This window comes from Petromyzon marinus, chromosome 64 (assembly GCF_048934315.1).
Source record: "Petromyzon marinus isolate PM22_M1 ecotype Great Lakes invasive population chromosome 64, UKy_Petmar_22M1.pri1.0, whole genome shotgun sequence".
NCBI lineage: Eukaryota > Metazoa > Chordata > Hyperoartia > Petromyzontiformes > Petromyzontidae > Petromyzon > Petromyzon marinus.
In genome coordinates this window covers 831,694-850,415 of record NC_133730.1, presented here as the reverse complement: position 1 = coordinate 850,415, position 18,722 = coordinate 831,694, and the positions used below count along the sequence as shown (strand labels likewise).

Here is an 18,722-nt window from a genome sequence, read left to right as displayed (position 1 = left end):
CGTATTAAAGAGCATCCACATACTCTCCAGCCTCTCCCCTCTCATCTCACTCTACTCCCCTCCACTCACTCTCCTCCCTCTCCCCTTTCATCTCACTCTACTCCCCTCCACGCACTCTCCTCCCTCTCCCCTCTCACTCTACTCCCCTCCACCCACTCTCCTGCCTCTCCCCTCTCATCTCACTCTACTCCCCTCCACTCACTCTCCTACCTCTCATCTCACCCTACTCCCCTATACCCACTCTCCCACCTCTCCCCTCTCACTCTCACCCTACTCCCCTCCACTCACTCTTCTACCTTTCCCCTCTCACTCTCACCCTACTCCCCTCCACGTACTCTCCCGCCTCTCCCCTCTCACTCTCACCCCCATCTCGTTTCTATCGAGAACGTTGTCGGCGGTTTTCTCCATCACAGGAAATTGCGGCAAATCACCGAGGCGAAGTGCACTCGTGGTGTTCTGTCGAGATGCGCATCTGGCGCGCTCGCGATACGGGGGAGTGTTCGTCACCGCGAGTGATGAAGCGAGCTGCTCGGGATGTGTCTTGAAGTGATTAAGTGACTGTTGCAATGCTTTCTGATTGGCTACACCTTGGATATAATACATGTTAAATCTCGGCTTCGGAGGCATCGATCTTCAACCGTGGGTCCGTGCGATAGCGAACCTCTCCGGACGGTTACGCATCGACACGCGTCGGCATTGTTTGAGAGAAGGGGTTGGCGGTGCAGGTTCGTGCTGACCTACAAGTTATGGTTCGTGTTGTGTGTGTCCGCGTGTGTGTGTGTGTCGGAGCGGTAGTGTAGCGGATAGCGCGCTGCGCTACCAACCCGGTCACGCGATATGACAATTATCGGAACCGGTTCTGGGCCTCTCTTAGGTCGGCTCAGCCTCAAACGAGTACCTGGTGCGATGTGTAAACACCCGCGGTGCGGAGATCAAGGAAGCATCACGCGGGTGCGCGCTGTGCCAATCTGAATGGCAACAAACCCCAGTAATGGCAGCCACACCAATTCATTCCAACGTCGAGCCAACATTGGCATGAATGGAACTGTTGGCCCAACGTTCTTTGTTTATTGGGTAAGAGAGCGTGGTCAGAATTTTATCCAGTAAGAACAAAAACCTCAAGACAATCGTCTTGAGGTTTTAAAATGCAGTAATACCTCCATATACGAATGAGATGCGTTTCTGGCGCTTCGTTTGGACATTTAAACTTCGAATATTTATCACTTAAACTTTAGTACGATGAGGATACATTCCAAGCCTTCGAAACTTACCATTTCATACCACAAACACTTCTTAACTTACCATTAATATTGTAAAAAAAAATAAGATTCTATTTTATACTGTGCAGTATTTAAAAACTGACAATAATAAAATAAACATAGTGTACTGTGCAATATACGTACACGCACCAGTGTAAACGGCTGCATTGCCCACCAAACACGGTGCCACAGCTCCGTGCAGAGATCCGGGAGGATTTTGTGGAGTGAGCCGTGGGAGCGCATTAATTGGCCGAGAGGCAACATTCACTCAGTGACGTTTCGAGCAATAGCCCTTCTTCATGACACTAAAGCAGAGGCGAACTAGATCGAAGAGATTGTAAGGGTTGGAGGCTGCACTTTACACCATGGGGCCTGATGAGACTGATATTTAAAACAGAAATAGGCGTATGAATAGTTACATAATAGTCGATCTTGTGTAGCAGACACATCCTTCAATAATCAAAAGTATTCCAAAAAGAAACAGGTTTAATGTGAAAATGTATCACTACATGTTGCTGACACAATGCATTGTGGGAAGGATTGTCCTTGTGAGGACAATCGTCGTCGTGCATTGTAGCGCCTCCAGTGGCTGTAGAGTTCACAAGAACTAATTCCAAACTACGACGGCGCGTGTAACATGCGAAGCCCGGGGGACTCGGTTACCGCTGGCAGAGATGTTCAGGATCCATCCTTGAACCTGAGCCGATTTTGCAGCAACCTTAGAAAAAGCGACGTTATCATTCCAGAGAGCTGGTCGCTCGCACAGTGAGCTCACAATCCTGCTCGAGAACAAATGCACAGAGACTCACTTTACTTGTTATATAATAAGACAAACGTGGTGTGTGTATGTTTACTTTCGAGCGGCTCTCTGTGCGCATGCGTGCCTGCGCGTAGCCACGCAGGTGGTTAGTGGGCTTCAAGTAAGTTCGCCCATCGCCGCCCACATTATCGCCGTGCCCTGAACGACGGTCGCGACCGATACAAACGAACGACGGTCGCGAACGCGCGCTCCGTGCAGCCTCGCCGGTGGGGATGAAGCAACGCGCTCGGGCGCGCTCTCGTCGTGCTGCAGGGGGAGTTGGCTTTGCAGCGGAGCATTATGCCGATGTCCTGACCTGAATGCTCCACACAGGGCAACTCTAATGAATATACATATGTAGTGTGAGATGTGTGTGTGTGTGTGTGAAAAATAGCCCGATGCTGAGAGCGGCATTGCTGGTATTAGAACGCCTGATCTTGACAAACGTTGCATTTCCATCCATTAGCGGCACAAGAGCAAGGAGGCTCTGCCACACAAGCGCGGGCGGGCGGGCGGGGAGGCTGCTGTGCAAAGGAGACCGGCGGTGATTTTCATGGCCCGCGACGATCGCTCTGCTCGTGGGCGAAATAAACATTCACCTGCTCGGATCGCGTCCGATAACGATGCCAATCGGTGAATCGAGGCAAACCTCGGTGAGTCTGAAGACGAGGTTTTTCAGAAGGTTCCCGCCTTGGCATTTACGATTTCTCCTGTAACGCGGTTGCGTTTTGCTCCGATTCCTGCAATTCATTTTATTTTATTGCTCTTGTAACGTCGGTGACCCGGGACACTGTTGCCAATGAGACGTGTCCTGGTCTCCCGAGTTCACTCCCGGTTCACCAAATAAATTTCGACGTGGCGTGTTTGGCCAATGGCACGAATGAGGGTGAGGCTTTGTGAGGAGGAAACCCCGAAAATCCCGTGGCGGCCCTCTACGCATACAGGGGGCGTGACACTCAGCACTCTCCCCCCTCTCGTGGCCAACTCACAGCCACACGCCTACAACACCTGGCGAGCCATCCACGCACGAGCCAGGCTGAGCCCCGCTCAGCTTTGGAGACGCGAAGCGACGGGGCACGCTCTGGGTGCTTTGTTCGGAGGCTGTCCGGTGGCCCGCTCTGTTTTGCGCGTCGCGGAAACGCTGCCACATCAGAGTCAGAATGTGTCATTACACTGGAGGAATCCGATGAGCTATGAAGCTCTTTTTCACCATCCCTGGAGAAGGAAACCGAACAACTTGCGGGCATGAAACGCGCGACAGACGCCCGACAGACGCCCGACAGACGCCCGACAGACGTCCGACAGACACCCGACAGACGTCCGACAAACGTCGCTGTGCGTCATCATGCGCAGGCGGCATCGACAACGTGTGTGACGTAAAATCGTCATTGTTATATTTTCTTTGTTCGTCTGCGAAAAAACAAAAACTCCTTTCACATTTTCATTCTCCCTCACAAAATTAGCCTACGCTGCTCGGAGCCGCACTGTATATATATATATAAAAATGGATTAATGTTACTTTAGATGCTTGAGGCAGTAAGGCAGCAAACGAATGTGTGTCTGTAAAAACCAATATAGTTTTCTCTGCGAACGTGCATCGCAGTGTCGAGCACAGGCCGCTGTGCGGGTGTGCGTATTAAGCGAAGCCTGCTCATAGGGCCCGCTGTCAAACCACGCCAATTGCGGATTAATGAATACAATCAATGTTGGGCTTAAAGCGAAAGATAAATATATATATATATAATTAATACTGGGCGAGACATGGATTGAGTGGCAAGTTGCAAGTACACATTAAGAGTCACGACACTGCAATTACAGCTGGCAGCTGTAATGAATTGCATTGATTTGAAAATTAAAAAAAAAAATGACGCTTTAAATATTTAAGACCGGAGCCCCCAATATCTGATTGGAGCCAGCGGGAGGGTGGACTAGCGTCCACCGGAGGTGCCAAAGAAAATCTGCGGCGAAGTGGGTCACAATAAACAAAGTTGAAAATAATGCATTGTTCATATCGGGGGGGGGGGGGGGGGCGGGAGGGGGGGCGGTGGAATTTGCGTTAGGGAGGCACTTCTGAAATAAACGGCCGTGTGGAGAGGGCCGAAGGAAAAGTTACATAACGCGCGGCGTGATCAATAACGCCGAACACTGCGCAATATTCCGAGCAGCAAATTTGAAGCACTACTGAAAAGCCGTATACGTGTTCCTTTTATTTACTGTCTGGCGCTAATAAAAAAAAAAATAAATACCCGCCGGCGTTATTACAGCGCGGGAGATAAATCGTGATGTCGCACGGCAAGCAGCCGCGTGACCGCCGCGTTTGGAGATTTAAGAAAAATAAATTAAAGAGCGAATTGTGGTCTCGTAATTCAGTGAAAACACTAATAATCATCTGCTTTGTTGTCGTGCAATACTGCTGTTATTCCGTCGTTCTATTTATATACGTGTGATGACTCAGGGTCTTTGCGTGATGCCATTGTGAGACATCGGTCTGAAAATGTCCACACCTCGAGAGAGTCGCTCTGGCCACCGACCTCCTCAGCCTGGTGCGGGGTGTGAACCCAGGCTCCGGGGAGACTCAGGCAGCAGCAGGGCGGGGGCAGCGCTGGCCACTCTGCTCCTCTCGCGCGCCGAGTTGGCCTGCATTTGGTGGGCCCTTGGGCATCACAGTCTGAATTTGCCAATTTTTTTTTTTAAACTGGCAAATGAGATAATTGGAATAACCATTAGCGATCGCGTCCCAACTGAGACACTAAAGCCCACTGCTTGCAAGCTGGCGCTGCGTTCACCTTGTGTGACTCACAGGGACAGCTGCCATCAGGGGGTCCCCTAGGCTAAAAACTAAAAAGACAAACTGCAGCTGCGTATATAATTGATTGAGATAAAATGTGATGTAAGCGGTTTAGGATGCTTGGGGCAGTTAAGTGCCCAATAAATGAAACTCCTGATCCCTAATAGCTACTCACTAATGACACTTTCCCCAACAGTCTACATGGATAGGTAGGGGGACATTGTTTTCCTTTTGTTGCAAAAAAAACACCTTGGTCCACGGTTCATCGTAAATCACGTTGATCTGGCCGGTAATGATGAGCCACGCATTGTTTACGGGTGTCGTGACCGTGGTCAGTTCTCAAAACAAACTCCCTGCGTCGGCTCACGGTAGAGAAGAAGGATGGGGGGGGGGGGGCGTGCGAGTAGCGGCCGCTCTGATGAGCCCCCCATGGACTGGCGTCGAGATGGGCAAGCCGGGTGTTGGAGGAGTGCGCAGAGCCGTTCTCAGCCAGCGGCAGCCTTTGGGATTAGACTCTACACGTGCACGTATATATTTATAATACATATGATGTGGGTATATATATACTGTGAGCCATGGGAGTAATGGACATGCTCTGTAGCTGTGCTCACATTATTATTATTAAGGAACAAACGAGAGAGAGGGCTCCCTCTCGTCTCTGCATTTATCCTCCTCTCCTGACGTTCGGCAGCATTTGAAGCAGTGTAGTGGGGGAGGTGGTGGTGGTGGTGGTTACGAGCCATGGGGTCCATGCGGAGTGTTCCAAGATGAAACGGGAAGATGATTAATTGAGGGGCACGACGAGTGGCGGCCACGAGTGGGCGCCGGGCGAGTTGAGGAATCGGCGAGATTCGCGGGTCAGCATTTCAATGTATTATTATTACTACTATTACTACTACTATTACGTTTCTCCTGCGGGATCCGCACGACCTGTAACGTCAGACTGCTTGTGAGTTGTTGGATTGTGCCGTGCAGAGGAATCCAGGATGCCAACTGACACCATGTTTTTGTTTACGGTTTGAGAACCGATAATCTCTGTATCTCAATCAGCTGAGGCCTCCTGCGAATCACGTGACGTATGTGTGACCACCCCCACTCTAAACCCCTCCCCACCGCCCCCTGTGGAAACAGACTCCTCCATGCAGCTCACTCCTGCTGCTCGCCCCTCCTCCAACTCTCCCCCCGCCCCTCTCACCCCGCCCTCCTCCTGCATCTGGCTCCCTGCTGCTCATTTTAAATTTCCACGTGATAAGTGGCTTCTGAAAAGGAAGCTCGTCGCTAATTGTGGTTTACCTGGTAAGATAAACAAAACAAAGTTTAGTTTTATTTGTACATTTATTAAAGTGATCTGTTGACCTTTCCTATATTGTTGTTCTAACGTTCTGATCCGCCTCGACTGGACATCTGTGAAAAGGAGCTTTATAGCTCATCGGATTCCTCAAGTCTAAATAAATATTCTGATTTTGAGCCGCGCCCTCTTTGTCCATCTTTAGGACTTAAATCCCCGCATACCTTCGCTTTCACCTTCCTTTAAATTGCCCTACGCATTACACCCTTGTGATGTGTCACGGATATCAAAACATGTAAAGTGCCTTGCCTCATCTTTAAACACGAAGATGGAATAAAACAATCATAATACCAGAGGGAGTTGAAGAAAGCAGACGTCTCTGGTCGCACCCAGAACAATGCCACAATGCCACCAAAACAGCAATCCAGCAAACGCAATGGCAGCAAGAGTGTCCTGTCTTCTTTACAACATTCGTAAAAAAACAGGAATCAATCGCGTGCACGTGCTTTGCTTTTACTTTGCACGAGTAACCCATAGGAACAGGGGCCAGTTGCCGTGGTGCGATGGTCGCCAGCACATTGGACTTCGATTCGATCTCCGGGCGCGGCAGTTGAAACATTGTTGCAAGTTTCTAAAATCCCTGCTGCCCCCAGCAGTGTCAGTGGATACGGCACAGTTTGTTTTCGATCGGCGGGTCGCGTGTGGTGGGTTAGAGTGTGGACACTCCCACGTCTTCCAAGATGTATGGACATTGTGGAAGAGTAGGCCAACATTCCCTCTAAATGGACTCCATGGAGCTGCCTCTAGTGGAGACCCTTCCGCCAGTAGCGGCGTGAGCGAGCCGTGGCTGGGCTGCGCCTTTCCCCCTTGATAGGGATTCAGGATGGGGAGAGGCGCAGCTCGATGCGAGTATTGTCAGCGCGAGGATCGATGCGAATCTTTGAATCGATGCACGCCCAGCAGCGGTGACCTTGCACCCCGATACTGCGAGCGGCCCGCAGTCGTTCACGTAGCGTCGGCGATTCCCAACGCAGCGATGGACTTTGATGTCACTCCACGCCGGTGTGGGACATGCACGTATTGGCATCGCATATCGAGCCGGTGTGTGAGAATGTGCGGCGTGCGCAGCACGACTGTTACTAGCCAATGGTAACAGCCATTATTGTGTTCTCAGTCAGTTCGCCGTGTGAGTGATATGCCAACGTGTGTCGTATACCCTCCTCCACTCGACACAGCCATATGAGTAAAGTTGTGACGTGACCAAACGCGACAGTGTGACCGTGCTTTGAAGCTTTCGTGACTGCAGAAATCCATACTCTTTGGTTCTTTTGGTAAAGTCACATAGCTATAAAATATAATAAATCACGACGGACGCTTGTGTTGCGCCCGAAACGCCGTGATGTATTTTATTTTATACCTACGTAACTTTACCGAAAGAACCAAAGATTATAGTGCTACTGTACGTTATCACTGCGTCAGAACCACCGGCGTGCTGGAGAGCGACCCAGGTCTGCCTAATTCGCCAGGTGTCGACAACGATAAGAACAAGAAGAGCCGTTTTTTTTTGTTCTAATTCGGTAAAAAGAATTTGACGTTTCAAGAGCTGCGATGGACTGCGTGGCGAATACGAAACGGTGGTGGTCCTCAATAAACGACGTCTCACGAAGCGGTCCTTTAAGAGCCGCAGGTTGCCCACCCCTGGCCTAAGCCACAGAAAACCGAGATTGTCTCTGTGATATGAAGCTTCTAAATCTCGGTCATTGACAATAACAACGTGGATCAAACTGAGACGCGTGATGGATGGGAGGGATGCATGCCACCCTTCTCACCATCCCAGATGTGGTCATCTACCGAGCGTGAGCGAGTTGAGCCGATTCCGTCGCTCCGTCTCCCCGTAGGACGCCTTTGTCTCGGGCGTGGAAATAGTGGCACGTGTTTTATTTTTTCGGTCATGTATGTAGTACGTATGTTGAACTTCTTTCGCACCGTACGTAGCCAACCGTGATAATCGAAGGTGCGGGGGGAAGAACAACAAACTAGATAGAACAACAGCAGTTCTAAACGAATACGTCCTCGCCACGTCAATATTCACCGGCTTAAATACGGAAAGAGATCTCGCCGTGGCGAATTAAAGAAGAATTACACTGCCGACAATTTAAAAGCTCATTGGGTTATTAAATACATATAATTAGCAAAAATGTTCATCGAAAACATGAAAGCGGCGGCCCCCTTCAACCCCCCCCCCCCCTTGCTGCGCTCACATCGGAGTGCTCCACACATCGCCGCGTGAACACGAACACGGACGGTGGCATGCCAATGGGCTCCAACGTCGACAAATATAAATACCTATAGACACACGAATATCCGCAAATGAGAAGACACGAGAAAATTTGAACCAATCGGTAAAGAATAAAACGCTCACGACAGTAACAGTCTCAATCGCGTGCCGTGTCGCCCAGGTTGCCTGCTCTGCTTGCTTCATAACGAAATCACTTCTCGGGTGATCGCGGGTAATCAGACGCTGCAGAATTCGTTTGGAGGGCAATATTTAAACAACAACAACAAAGATCCACGGATTTTTAGTTCAATCGACAACCGTGACACGTTTTTTTCCGCTCTTACGGGAAGAACAAAGGTTGAAATTTTTAAAAAAACGCCTTGAAGTACTGTGCGCAGCTGAGATTGGGCCGAGTGTTTGGAGCGTTATCGTGAATTAGCGCTCGTCTGTCGAGCGACATCTTCTGTGATCGTGCGGAGCCTTAGAGAACAATCAGATATGACAAGGGATCGCAAACGAAGGGAGAAACATTCATCTCCTTTAACTCGGGGCTGATGTGCTGATGCCGAGTACAATATATCACGGCTTAGTGTCTGATAAGGCTGAATGAGTCGAAAGACAGCTTCGCCGCGTTCTCGTTGGTGGTTGCGTGACTAGGTGGGTATGGGTGAGTGCGTGGCTGGGTGGGTATTGGTGGGTATGGGTGAGTGGGTGGGTGGGTATTGGTGGGTATTGGTGAGTGGGTGGCTGGGTGGGTATTGGTGGGCATTGGTGAGTGGGTGGCTGGGTGGGTATAGGAGGGTATTGGTGAGTGGGTGGCTGGGTGGGTATTGGTGGGTATTGGTGAGTGGGTGGCTGGGTGGGTATTGGTGGGTATTGGTGAGTGGGTGGCTGGGTGGGTATTGGTGGGTATTGGTGAGTGGGTGGCTGGGTGGGTATTGGTGGGTATTGGTGAGTGGGTGGCTGGGTGGGTATTGGTGGGTATTGGTGAGTGGGTGGCTGGGTGGGTATTGGTGGGTATTGGTGAGTGCGTGGCTGGGTGGGTATTGGTGGGTATGGGTGAGGGGGTAGGTGGGTGGGTATTGGTGGGTATTGGTGAGTGGGTGGCTGGGTATTGGTGGGTATTTGTGAGTGGGTGGCTGGGTGGGTATTGCTGGGTATTGGTGAGTGGGTGCCTGGGTGGGTATTGGTGGGTATTGGTGAGTGGGTGGCTGGGTGGGTATTGGTGGGTATGGGTGAGTGGGTGGCTGGGTGGGTATTGGTGGGTATTGGTGAGTGGGTGGCTGGGTGGGTATTGGTGGGTATGGGTGGGTGGGTATTGATGGGTATTGGTGAGTGGGTGGCTGGGTGGGCATTGGTGGGTATGGGTGAGTGGGTGGCTGGGTGGGTATTGGTGGGTATTGGTGAGTGGGTGGCTGGGTGGGTATAGGAGGGTATGGGTGAGTGGGTGGCTGGGTGGGTATTGGTGGGTATTGGTGAGTGGGTGGGTGGGTATTGGTGGGTATTGGTGAGTGGGTGGCTGGGTGGGTATTGGTGGGTATTGGTGAGTGCGTGGCTGGGTGGGTATTGGTGGGTATGGGTGAGTGGGTGGCTGGGTGGGTATTGGTGGGTATTGGTGAGTGGGTGCCTGGGTGGGTATTGGTGGGTATTGGTGAGTGCGTGGCTGGGTGGGTATTGGTGGGTATGGGTGAATCGGTAGGTGGGTGAGTATTGGTGGGTATTGGTTAGTGGGTGGCTGGGTGGGTATTGGTGGGTATGGGTGAGTGGGTGGGTGGGTATTGGTGGGTATTGGTGAGTGCGTGGCTGGGTGGGTATTGGTGGGTATTGGTGAGTGGGTGGCTGGGTGGGTATTGGTGGGTATGGGTGAGTGGGTGGGTGGGTATTGGTGGGTATTGGTGAGTGGGTGGCTGGGTGGGTATTGGTGGGTATTGGTGAGTGGGTGGCTGGGTGGGTATTGGTGGGTATTGGTGAGTGGGTGGCTGGGTGGGTATTGGTGGGTATGGGTGAATGGGTGGGTGGGCATTGGTGGGTATTGGTGAGTGGGTGGCTGGGTGGGTAATGGTGGGTATGGGTGAGTGGGTCGGTGGGTATTGGTGGGTATTGGTGAGTGGGTGGCTGGGTGGGTATTGGTGGGTATGGGTGAGTGGGTAGGTGGGTGGGTATTGGTGGGTATGGGTGAGTGGGTGGGTATTGGTGGGTATGGGTGAGTGGGTGGCTGGGTGGGTATTGGTGGGTATTGGTGAGTGGGTGGCTGGGTGGGTATTGGTGGGTATGGGTGAGTGGGTAGGTGGGTGGGTATTGGTGGGTATGGGTGAGTGGGTGGGTATTGGTGGGTATGGGTGAGTGGGTGGCTGGGTGGGTATTGGTGGGTATTGGTGAGTGGGTGGCTGGGTGGGTATTGGTGGGTATGGGTGAGTAGATAGGTGGGTGGGTATTGGTGGGTATGGGTGAGTGGGTGGGTGGGTATTGGTGGGTATGGGTGAGTGGGTGGCTGGGTGGGTATATGAGGGTATGGGTGAGTGGGTAGGTGGGTGGGTATTGGTGGGTATGGGTGAGTGGGTGGGTATTGGTGGGTATGGGTGAGTGGGTGGCTGGGTGGGTATAGGAGGGTATGGGTGAGTGGGTGGGTGGGTGGGTATTGGTGGGTATGGGTGAGTGGGTGGCTGGGTGGGTATAGGAGGGTATGGGTGAGTGGGTGGGTGGTTATTGGTGGGTATGGGTGAGTGGGTGGCTGGGTGGGTATAGGGGGGTATGGGTGAGTGGGTGGGTGGTTATTGGTGGGTATGGGTGAGTGAGTGGGTGGGTGGGTATTGGTGGGTATGGCTGAGTGGGTGGCAGGGTCGGTATAGGAGGGTATGAGTGAGTGGGTAGGTGGGTAGTTATTGGTGGGTATGGGTGAGTGGGTGGGTGGGTATAGGAGGGTATGGTTGAGTGGGTGGGTGGGTGGGTATAGGCGGGTATGGGTGAGTGGGTAGGTGGGTGGTTATTGGTGGGTATGGATGAGTGGGTGGGTGGGTATTGGTGGGTATGGGTGAGTGGGTAGGTAGGTGTTTATTGGTGACTGGGTGGCCTGGTGGTTAGGCGGGTGTGTGGCTGCTGGGCGAAGGGAGAAGAGACAGAAACGCTGAATGGACTTCACCCTTCGAAACCTCGGAGGGCCTCGGTGATTTATCGTGGCCGGGGCTGCAGTCGTAAACACCAAATGGGTCCAGTGGACGTCTCCAATGAAGGCGAGCAGGCAGCGTGCACGGTGACGTCACCGCGGTGAGGCCCTTCGGCTCCGCCTATGTGACCCTGGACGCCTTCAAACTAAACCGCAACTATTCCGTCTGACAGCGTGATTTCGAAGCACGGGGCCCCACAAGAACGCTGGGCCTGGGGCGGTCACCCCCAATTCGTCATACCGCTCTCGTGCGACGACAACAATAACAACAACTCGGAGAGGAGATCTCAACAATGTCCCTCACCGCCACCGCTCGACGCCCCACGACGTCGTTGTGGACCCACGTGCTTAGCCCTTGTCAATGCAACCTCAACCCGATGATGATGATGATGGCGACTCTTGGCAAGCCGAATGGAGTGCACAAGGAGTCACAAACAACCAACTCCTCCTCGTGAGGGTCCCGGTGACGCAGGTGATCCCCTGGCTTCAATCTCCACCCCGAAACTCATGGACCTCAACCCCCGAACCGCATCGACTGCACCAACCATGACAGCAGTAGCAGCAGATGCCGACGCACCGATGGAAAATTATAAACCCCGGAAATGTGCGACTGTGGTCACCACCCCGAAGAGAACCACCTAACAACGTGGACCCGATGCCCGATTCACGAACACGGAGGAGGCATCATCACAGCGGCGACGGCACACCACTCCGCTACTCCTGACTCCGCAATCATCTGCCCCGTCAACCACCTCGATGTAAAGTTACCACTGTTGTTCTACATCAACAACAGCCGTACGCAGAAGAAGCAGCAGATGGAGGCAGGCAGCAAGGGGGTGGACGCGGTGGTAATCTGTCAGCGCTGGGAGTTTTGGTGTCGTGACTCACCGAGGAAGTGGGTCACATGTGGCACCAAGGGAGTGATGGCTTTGTATAAATTGTTGTGTTGGTTTATTCTGCGTGCTGTTCTTCTGATTTAGTGCACGTTTGGGTCAAGAGTATTTATGGTGTCTATCTAGATACTTCAGCAAGCGTAGCGATGCTTTTTCATCTTTATACAATAAAAGAAATGGAATTTCATTTGGCCCAGAATGAAATATACTGTGTACGCAAATATATACATGAAAATATCTGTCTGTATATATCGTAGTTCATCAGCCCACGGTGCCTCCCAGCCTCATGTTGTCAAGCAGCGTATGCAGAACACAATTCCGGAAGGAAATGAGCTGCTGGAATAAATAGAATTAATGAATAAACTCTGCGATGTGTAGTCGGCGTGTTCTTCGGCATGATGTCCGACGTTTCGCTCCACGTGCTGAGAGCCTCTTCAGGCACTGACGGTCGTGCCAAAAAGGGCGCGGCAAAAAGACGCAATAGAGATTTTTCACTTAATAGACTTTGTGTACTGAGATGTGAGTGGCATCACAGGTACTGAGATGTGAGTGGTATCACAGGTACTGAGATGTGAGTGGTATCACAGGTACTGAGATCTGAGTGGTATCACAGGTACTGAGATGTGAGTGGTATCACAGGTACTGAGATGTGAGTGGTATCACAGGTACTGAGATGTGAGTGGCATCACAGGTACTGAGGTGTGAGTGGTATCACAGGTACTGAGGTGTGAGTGGTATCACAGGTACTGAGATGTGAGTGGTATCACAGGTACTGAGATGTGAGTGGCATCACAGGTACTGAGGTGTGAGTGGTATCACAGGTACTGAGGTGTGAGTGGTATCACAGGTACTGAGATCTGAGTGGTATCACAGGTACTGAGATCTGAGTGGTATCACAGGTACTGAGATGTGAGTGGCATCACAGGTACTGAGGTGTGAGTGGCATCACAGGTACTGAGATGTGAGTGACATCACAGGTACTGAGATGCGAGTGGCATCACAGGTACTGAGATGTGAGTGGTATCACAGGTACTGAGATGCGAGTGGCATTACGGGTACTGAGCAGTCTCCTTACTGGCTCGTTCTCACAGTGGCCCCAGCCACTGCTCATAAGCCCACCCATTATTCAGGTAGCTCCATCCACTGTCCAGATAGCTCCGCCTACTACGCAGGTAGCTCCACCCACTGCCCAGGTAGCTCCACCCACTGCCCAGGTAACTCCACCTACTACGCAGGTAGCTGCACCCACTGCCCGGGTAGCTCCACCCACTGCCAAGCTATCCCCACCCACTGCCTTGCTAGCTCCACCCACTGCCCAGGTAGCCCCACCCACTGCCCAGGTAGCCTTTTGCCCGTATGAGGCCAGAAAATCTTGGGACAAACTGGGACAAAATCCCAACTTTATGCAAATGCTTCAGAACACGGGGACAGCCTTTCTGAAACCACCGGGACCCTCCCGGCCAACAATGGTATCGCTTCAGTACAACCACTAAAGATAATGAAACCAGCCGTAGACCAAAGGCACCAACAACAGCATAATGGGTGCCTGAGTATTCACGGCATCACCAAAGGCAGAGGTTTGCCTCTGGTAGATTCACTCGCATCACCGATATCGGGAGAGATGTAGTTATTGTCTACCAGCCACCAACCACAACACCACGGTTTGAGCTCTGTGATTGACGCACGCGTGTTTTTTTGTCTGCTTCAACATGACGTTACGAGTGGTTTGCTGTAAATAGAGACGACCTTTTGTGCATCCTTCGCAATAGGGCACTCGAAACAGAAGTGCACGCGTGTGCATAATGCTGTCAATGTTGACGTCCGTGCTCTGCAATTCACTGCGAGGTCCTCTGCAGTCGCTTTACAACGCCACTCCGCAGCCCTCCCTGGCAATGTTTCGGAGTTGGCAGCGTGCCACGCGGCGCGTCACTGCCGACGGCGCTACCGCGGCCCGCGGTATTTGGGACCAAGCCTCCAAGCTGCCCGTCTCCGGCACAGCGATTCCTCTGCGTGTGGCCTGCAACAACGCTGGTTGGGGCGGATGATGTTAACGAGCGCCTATGCAGGCTGACACGGCGCCCAGCGGGGTGGTGTGGCCAGTATCCACAGAGACAACCTTTGTCTCCCCAGTGACGATATTTGTGAAACCAGATACCCGCTTAAGACTTCAGTCGACCAAACGGTGGCTCGGCACCGGATTCAGATATTCGCCGCTGATTTTGGCAGTGAGCAGGAATTGAACTCGGAGTTATCGTGTCCACAGCGCTGCGAGCTGGACACTACTCTGCCACGCCACAAAGAGTGTGATGCTATGGGGTGCGATAGAGGAGTGTGGAAGGGTGCTCGCGAACAGCACTTTTCCCAACACACGCACATCACACACACACATCACAAACAACGATGGCAACCACCCATTCACCATTCATTGACGTTGATATCAGCGCGGCGCTTGTGCCAGGCTAGGTACACCTTGAGGTCACGTGAAGTGGCGAAGTCTCTCCGGCAGGAGATGACGGGGAACACCGAGGTGTTACGGGTCAACACAAAAAACGCGACGCACGCGCGCATCATCCCCCCACCCCGCTCCACCGCTGCCGGCTGCCGACCGTATGGCACTGACCTAGAACGCCGAGGCGATAGTTGACGGTGATGACGATAACGTTCCCGTAGCTGGCCAGCACGCTGCCATCCAGCAGGTTTCCAGTGCCCTCCATGTAGGAGCCGCCGTGCACGTAGACCAGCACCGCTTTGGGCCCCGAGTTGCGGACGTCTGTCGCGGGCAAAGCGGGGAGAAAGGGGGGGGGGGGCAGGGAAGAAGCAAAAATGCAGCAAGGCGATCATTTCGAACGGCGCGGAAAACAATAAAAAAGCACGCCGCGAAAACGACCATCGAACACGGCACGCGCGCACTCGGGCAACGCTCACGGGCACGTTCTCGTGCGGCGATTCGCACCGGACACGCGAAGAATTCGCACGGTTATGGAGAGGAGACGCGCGCGGACGACAAGACACACGACACACGATGAAACGCCAGGCGCACACACACGCGCACGCACGCACACACGCACGCGCGCACACACGCACGCACACGCACACACACACACGCACACACGTTTCACACGCGCGCGAGCGCACAAGGTCCGCACGCCGGATTTGCGTTCCGCCACTCATGGTCACACGGGGATTCACATCGTGATCACACGGGGGGGGGATTCACATCGTGATCACACGGGGGGGGGGATTCACATCGTGATCACACGGGGGGGGGATTCACATCGTGATCACATGGGGGGGATTCACATCGTGGTCACACGGGGGGGGATTCACATCGTGATCACACGGGGGGGGGATTCACATCGTGATCACACGGGGGGGGGATTCACATCGTGATCACACGGGGGGGGGGATTCACATCGTGATCACACGGGGGGGGGATTCACATCGTGATCACATGGGGGGGATTCACATCGTGGTCACACGGGGGGGGGATTCACATCGTGATCACACGGGGGGGGGGATTCACATCGTGATCACACGGGGGGGGATTCACATCGTGGTCACACGGGGGGGGATTCACATCGTGGTCACACGGGGGGGGGGGATTCACATCGTGATCACACGGGGGGGGGATTCACATCGTGATCACACGGGGGGGGGATTCACATCGTGGTCACACGGGGGGGGGGGATTCACATCGTGGTCACACGGGGGGGGGGGATTCACATCGTGGTCACACGGGGGGGGGGGGGGGGATTCACATCGTGGTCACACGGGGGGGGGATTCACATCGTGGTCACACGGGGGGGGGATTCACATCGTGGTCACACGGGGGGGGATTCACATCGTGATCACACGGGGGGGGGATTCACATCGTGATCACACGGGGGGGGGGATTCACATCGTGATCACACGGGGAGGGGATTCACATCGTGGTCACACGGGGGGGGGGATTCACATCGTGGTCACACGGGGGGGGATTCACATCGTGATCACACGGGGGGGGGATTCACATCGTGGTCACACGGGGGGGGGGGATTCACATCGTGGTCACACGGGGGGGGGATTCACATCGTGGTCACACGGGGGGGGGATTCACATCGTGGTCACACGGGGGGGGATTCACATCGTGATCACACGGGGGGGGGATTCACATCGTGGTCACACGGGGGGGGGGGATTCACATCGTGGTCACACGGGGGGGGGATTCACATCGTGGTCACACGGGGGGGGGATTCACATCGTGGTCACACGGGGGGGGGATTCACATCGTGGTCACACGGGGGGGGGGATTCACATCGTGGTCACACGGGGGGGGGGGGATTCACATCGTGGTCACACGGGGGGGGGATTCACATCGTGGTCACACGGGGGGGGGGGGGGGGATTCACATCGTGGTCACACGGGGGGGGGATTCACATCGTGGTCACACGGGGGGGGGGATTCACATCGTGGTCACACGGGGGGGGGGATTCACATCGTGGTCACACGGGGGGGGGATTCACATCGTTGTCACACGGGGGGGGGATTCACATCGTGGTCACACGGGGGGGGGATTCACATCGTGGTCACACGGGGGGGGGATTCACATCGTGATCACACGGGGGGGGGGATTCACATCGTGGTCACACGGGGGGGGATTCACATCGTGGTCACACGGGGGGGGGATTCACATCGTGGTCACACGGGGGGGGGGGATTCACATCGTGATCACACGGGGGGGGGGATTCACATCGTGGTCACACGGGGGGGGGGGGGATTCACATCGTGGTCACACGGGGGGGGGATTCACATCGTGGTCACACGGGGGGGGGGGATTCACATCGTGGTCACACGGGGGGGGGATTCACATCGTGGTCACACGGGGGGGGGATTCACATCGTGGTCACACGGGGGGGGGGATTCACATCGTGATCACACGGGGGGGGATTCACATCGTGGTCACACGGGGGGGGGGGGGATTCACATCGTGGTCACACGGGGGGGGGATTCACATCGTGGTCACACGGGGGGGGGGATTCACATCGTGGTCACACGGGGGGGGGGATTCACATCGTGGTCACACGGGGGGGGGGATTCACATCGTGGTCACACGGGGGGGGGATTCACATCGTGGTCACACGGGGTTTCACGTCGAATTAACAGAGTCATGGCAATGAGCTTAGGGAACAAACGATGAGATTTTTGTTTTCAGTTGCATGGGATCGGATGGCGGGCGGGGGTGGCGGGGTGATCTTGTTTAATCACATGCAAACAATAGCAGCGATGCCAGGCCACTGGAGTATAGGCACAAGAGATACTGTATAGGTTTAAAGTTCATATTGCAAATGTGTACTAGATTAGACAAGAAGCGTGTAGTTGATGCTCGCCGGATAATATACTGAAAAGATTCCGAATGGTTTGTTAATATACATGGTGAAATTTGTATTGTTATACAGTATCCCTTTATAAAAAAAAGAAAAGATCGGAAAAAGAAAAGATTTTGGTAATTTTGTCTTCAACTGCCGATTTGTTGAATTTTGCGCCGTTTTATTTGTCGGCCACTTTGCTGACATGGGACGCTCGAAAGTTTGTGGGCAATGATTGGCGCACGAAAAGAGTACACCATCAATTTAGTTTTAAAAAATATATATAGCAAAACATATGTTTTTAAATATATTTTTTTTCTGTTTTTTTCTCTCTCTCTCTCTTGTGTTTTCATGCATCATGCTCTCCCAGCACCAAAAAATACCTTCATCTTCGTCACCATCAATAGCTGCTAAATCATCGGCATTTTTCTTTGAGTTCGCTCCTGGGGTCAAAACGAGGACAAAGAGGGCAAATAGCATTTAAACAAGGAAAGGGGGAATATCGTGCATATGCATGGAATCTTTGACGCTTTCCAAACATGCGTTTGACCTTTTGAGTGCACGTGTTTATCTCAAGGGTTTTTGGGGGGCAACCCTCCCACCACAGTCAGCCGTCTTCCAATAGATTCAGTCTCTAACTGCGACAAAACCTCACGGGGAAGGGTTTTTGGTCCGTGTGGGACCATCGTTACGAGAGTCAACGTGCCTCCCCCCCCCCCCCCAACCCCGTAACGAACGAACGCACAGAGCAGCTGACGCAATTACGCTTCGTTGAAAGGTGTAAAGAGAAAGAGCGAGCACGCGCAAAGAACTTTAAACGACTAAAGCAGATCGTGGCGGAGTCCGTGCCCAATTGCGACTGGTTGAGCCGTCGGTTGTAGGGGCCGTGGCGTGCGCGCGGGGTGGTCG

General features: G+C 53.3%; 1 protein-coding gene across 8 annotated transcripts in view; it reads right to left on the bottom strand.

Annotated features, from left to right (window-relative positions):
* The window catches only part of LOC116956334 (neuroligin-3-like), a 293,692-nt gene that overhangs the window by 177,144 nt on the left and 97,826 nt on the right, over window positions 1-18,722 (bottom strand). For 5 of the 8 annotated variants that reach the window (XM_032977889.2, XM_032977888.2, XM_032977890.2 and 2 more), the window contains 2 exons: window positions 18,197-18,256; window positions 15,089-15,238 (listed from right to left, as the gene is read on the bottom strand). In XM_032977889.2, the coding sequence (XP_032833780.1) occupies window positions 15,089-15,238; window positions 18,197-18,256 (210 nt within the window). The remainder of the gene's footprint in view (window positions 1-15,088; window positions 15,239-18,196; window positions 18,257-18,722) is intronic. The other 3 variants (XM_032977893.2, XM_032977895.2, XM_032977896.2) reach the window with 1 other exon arrangement.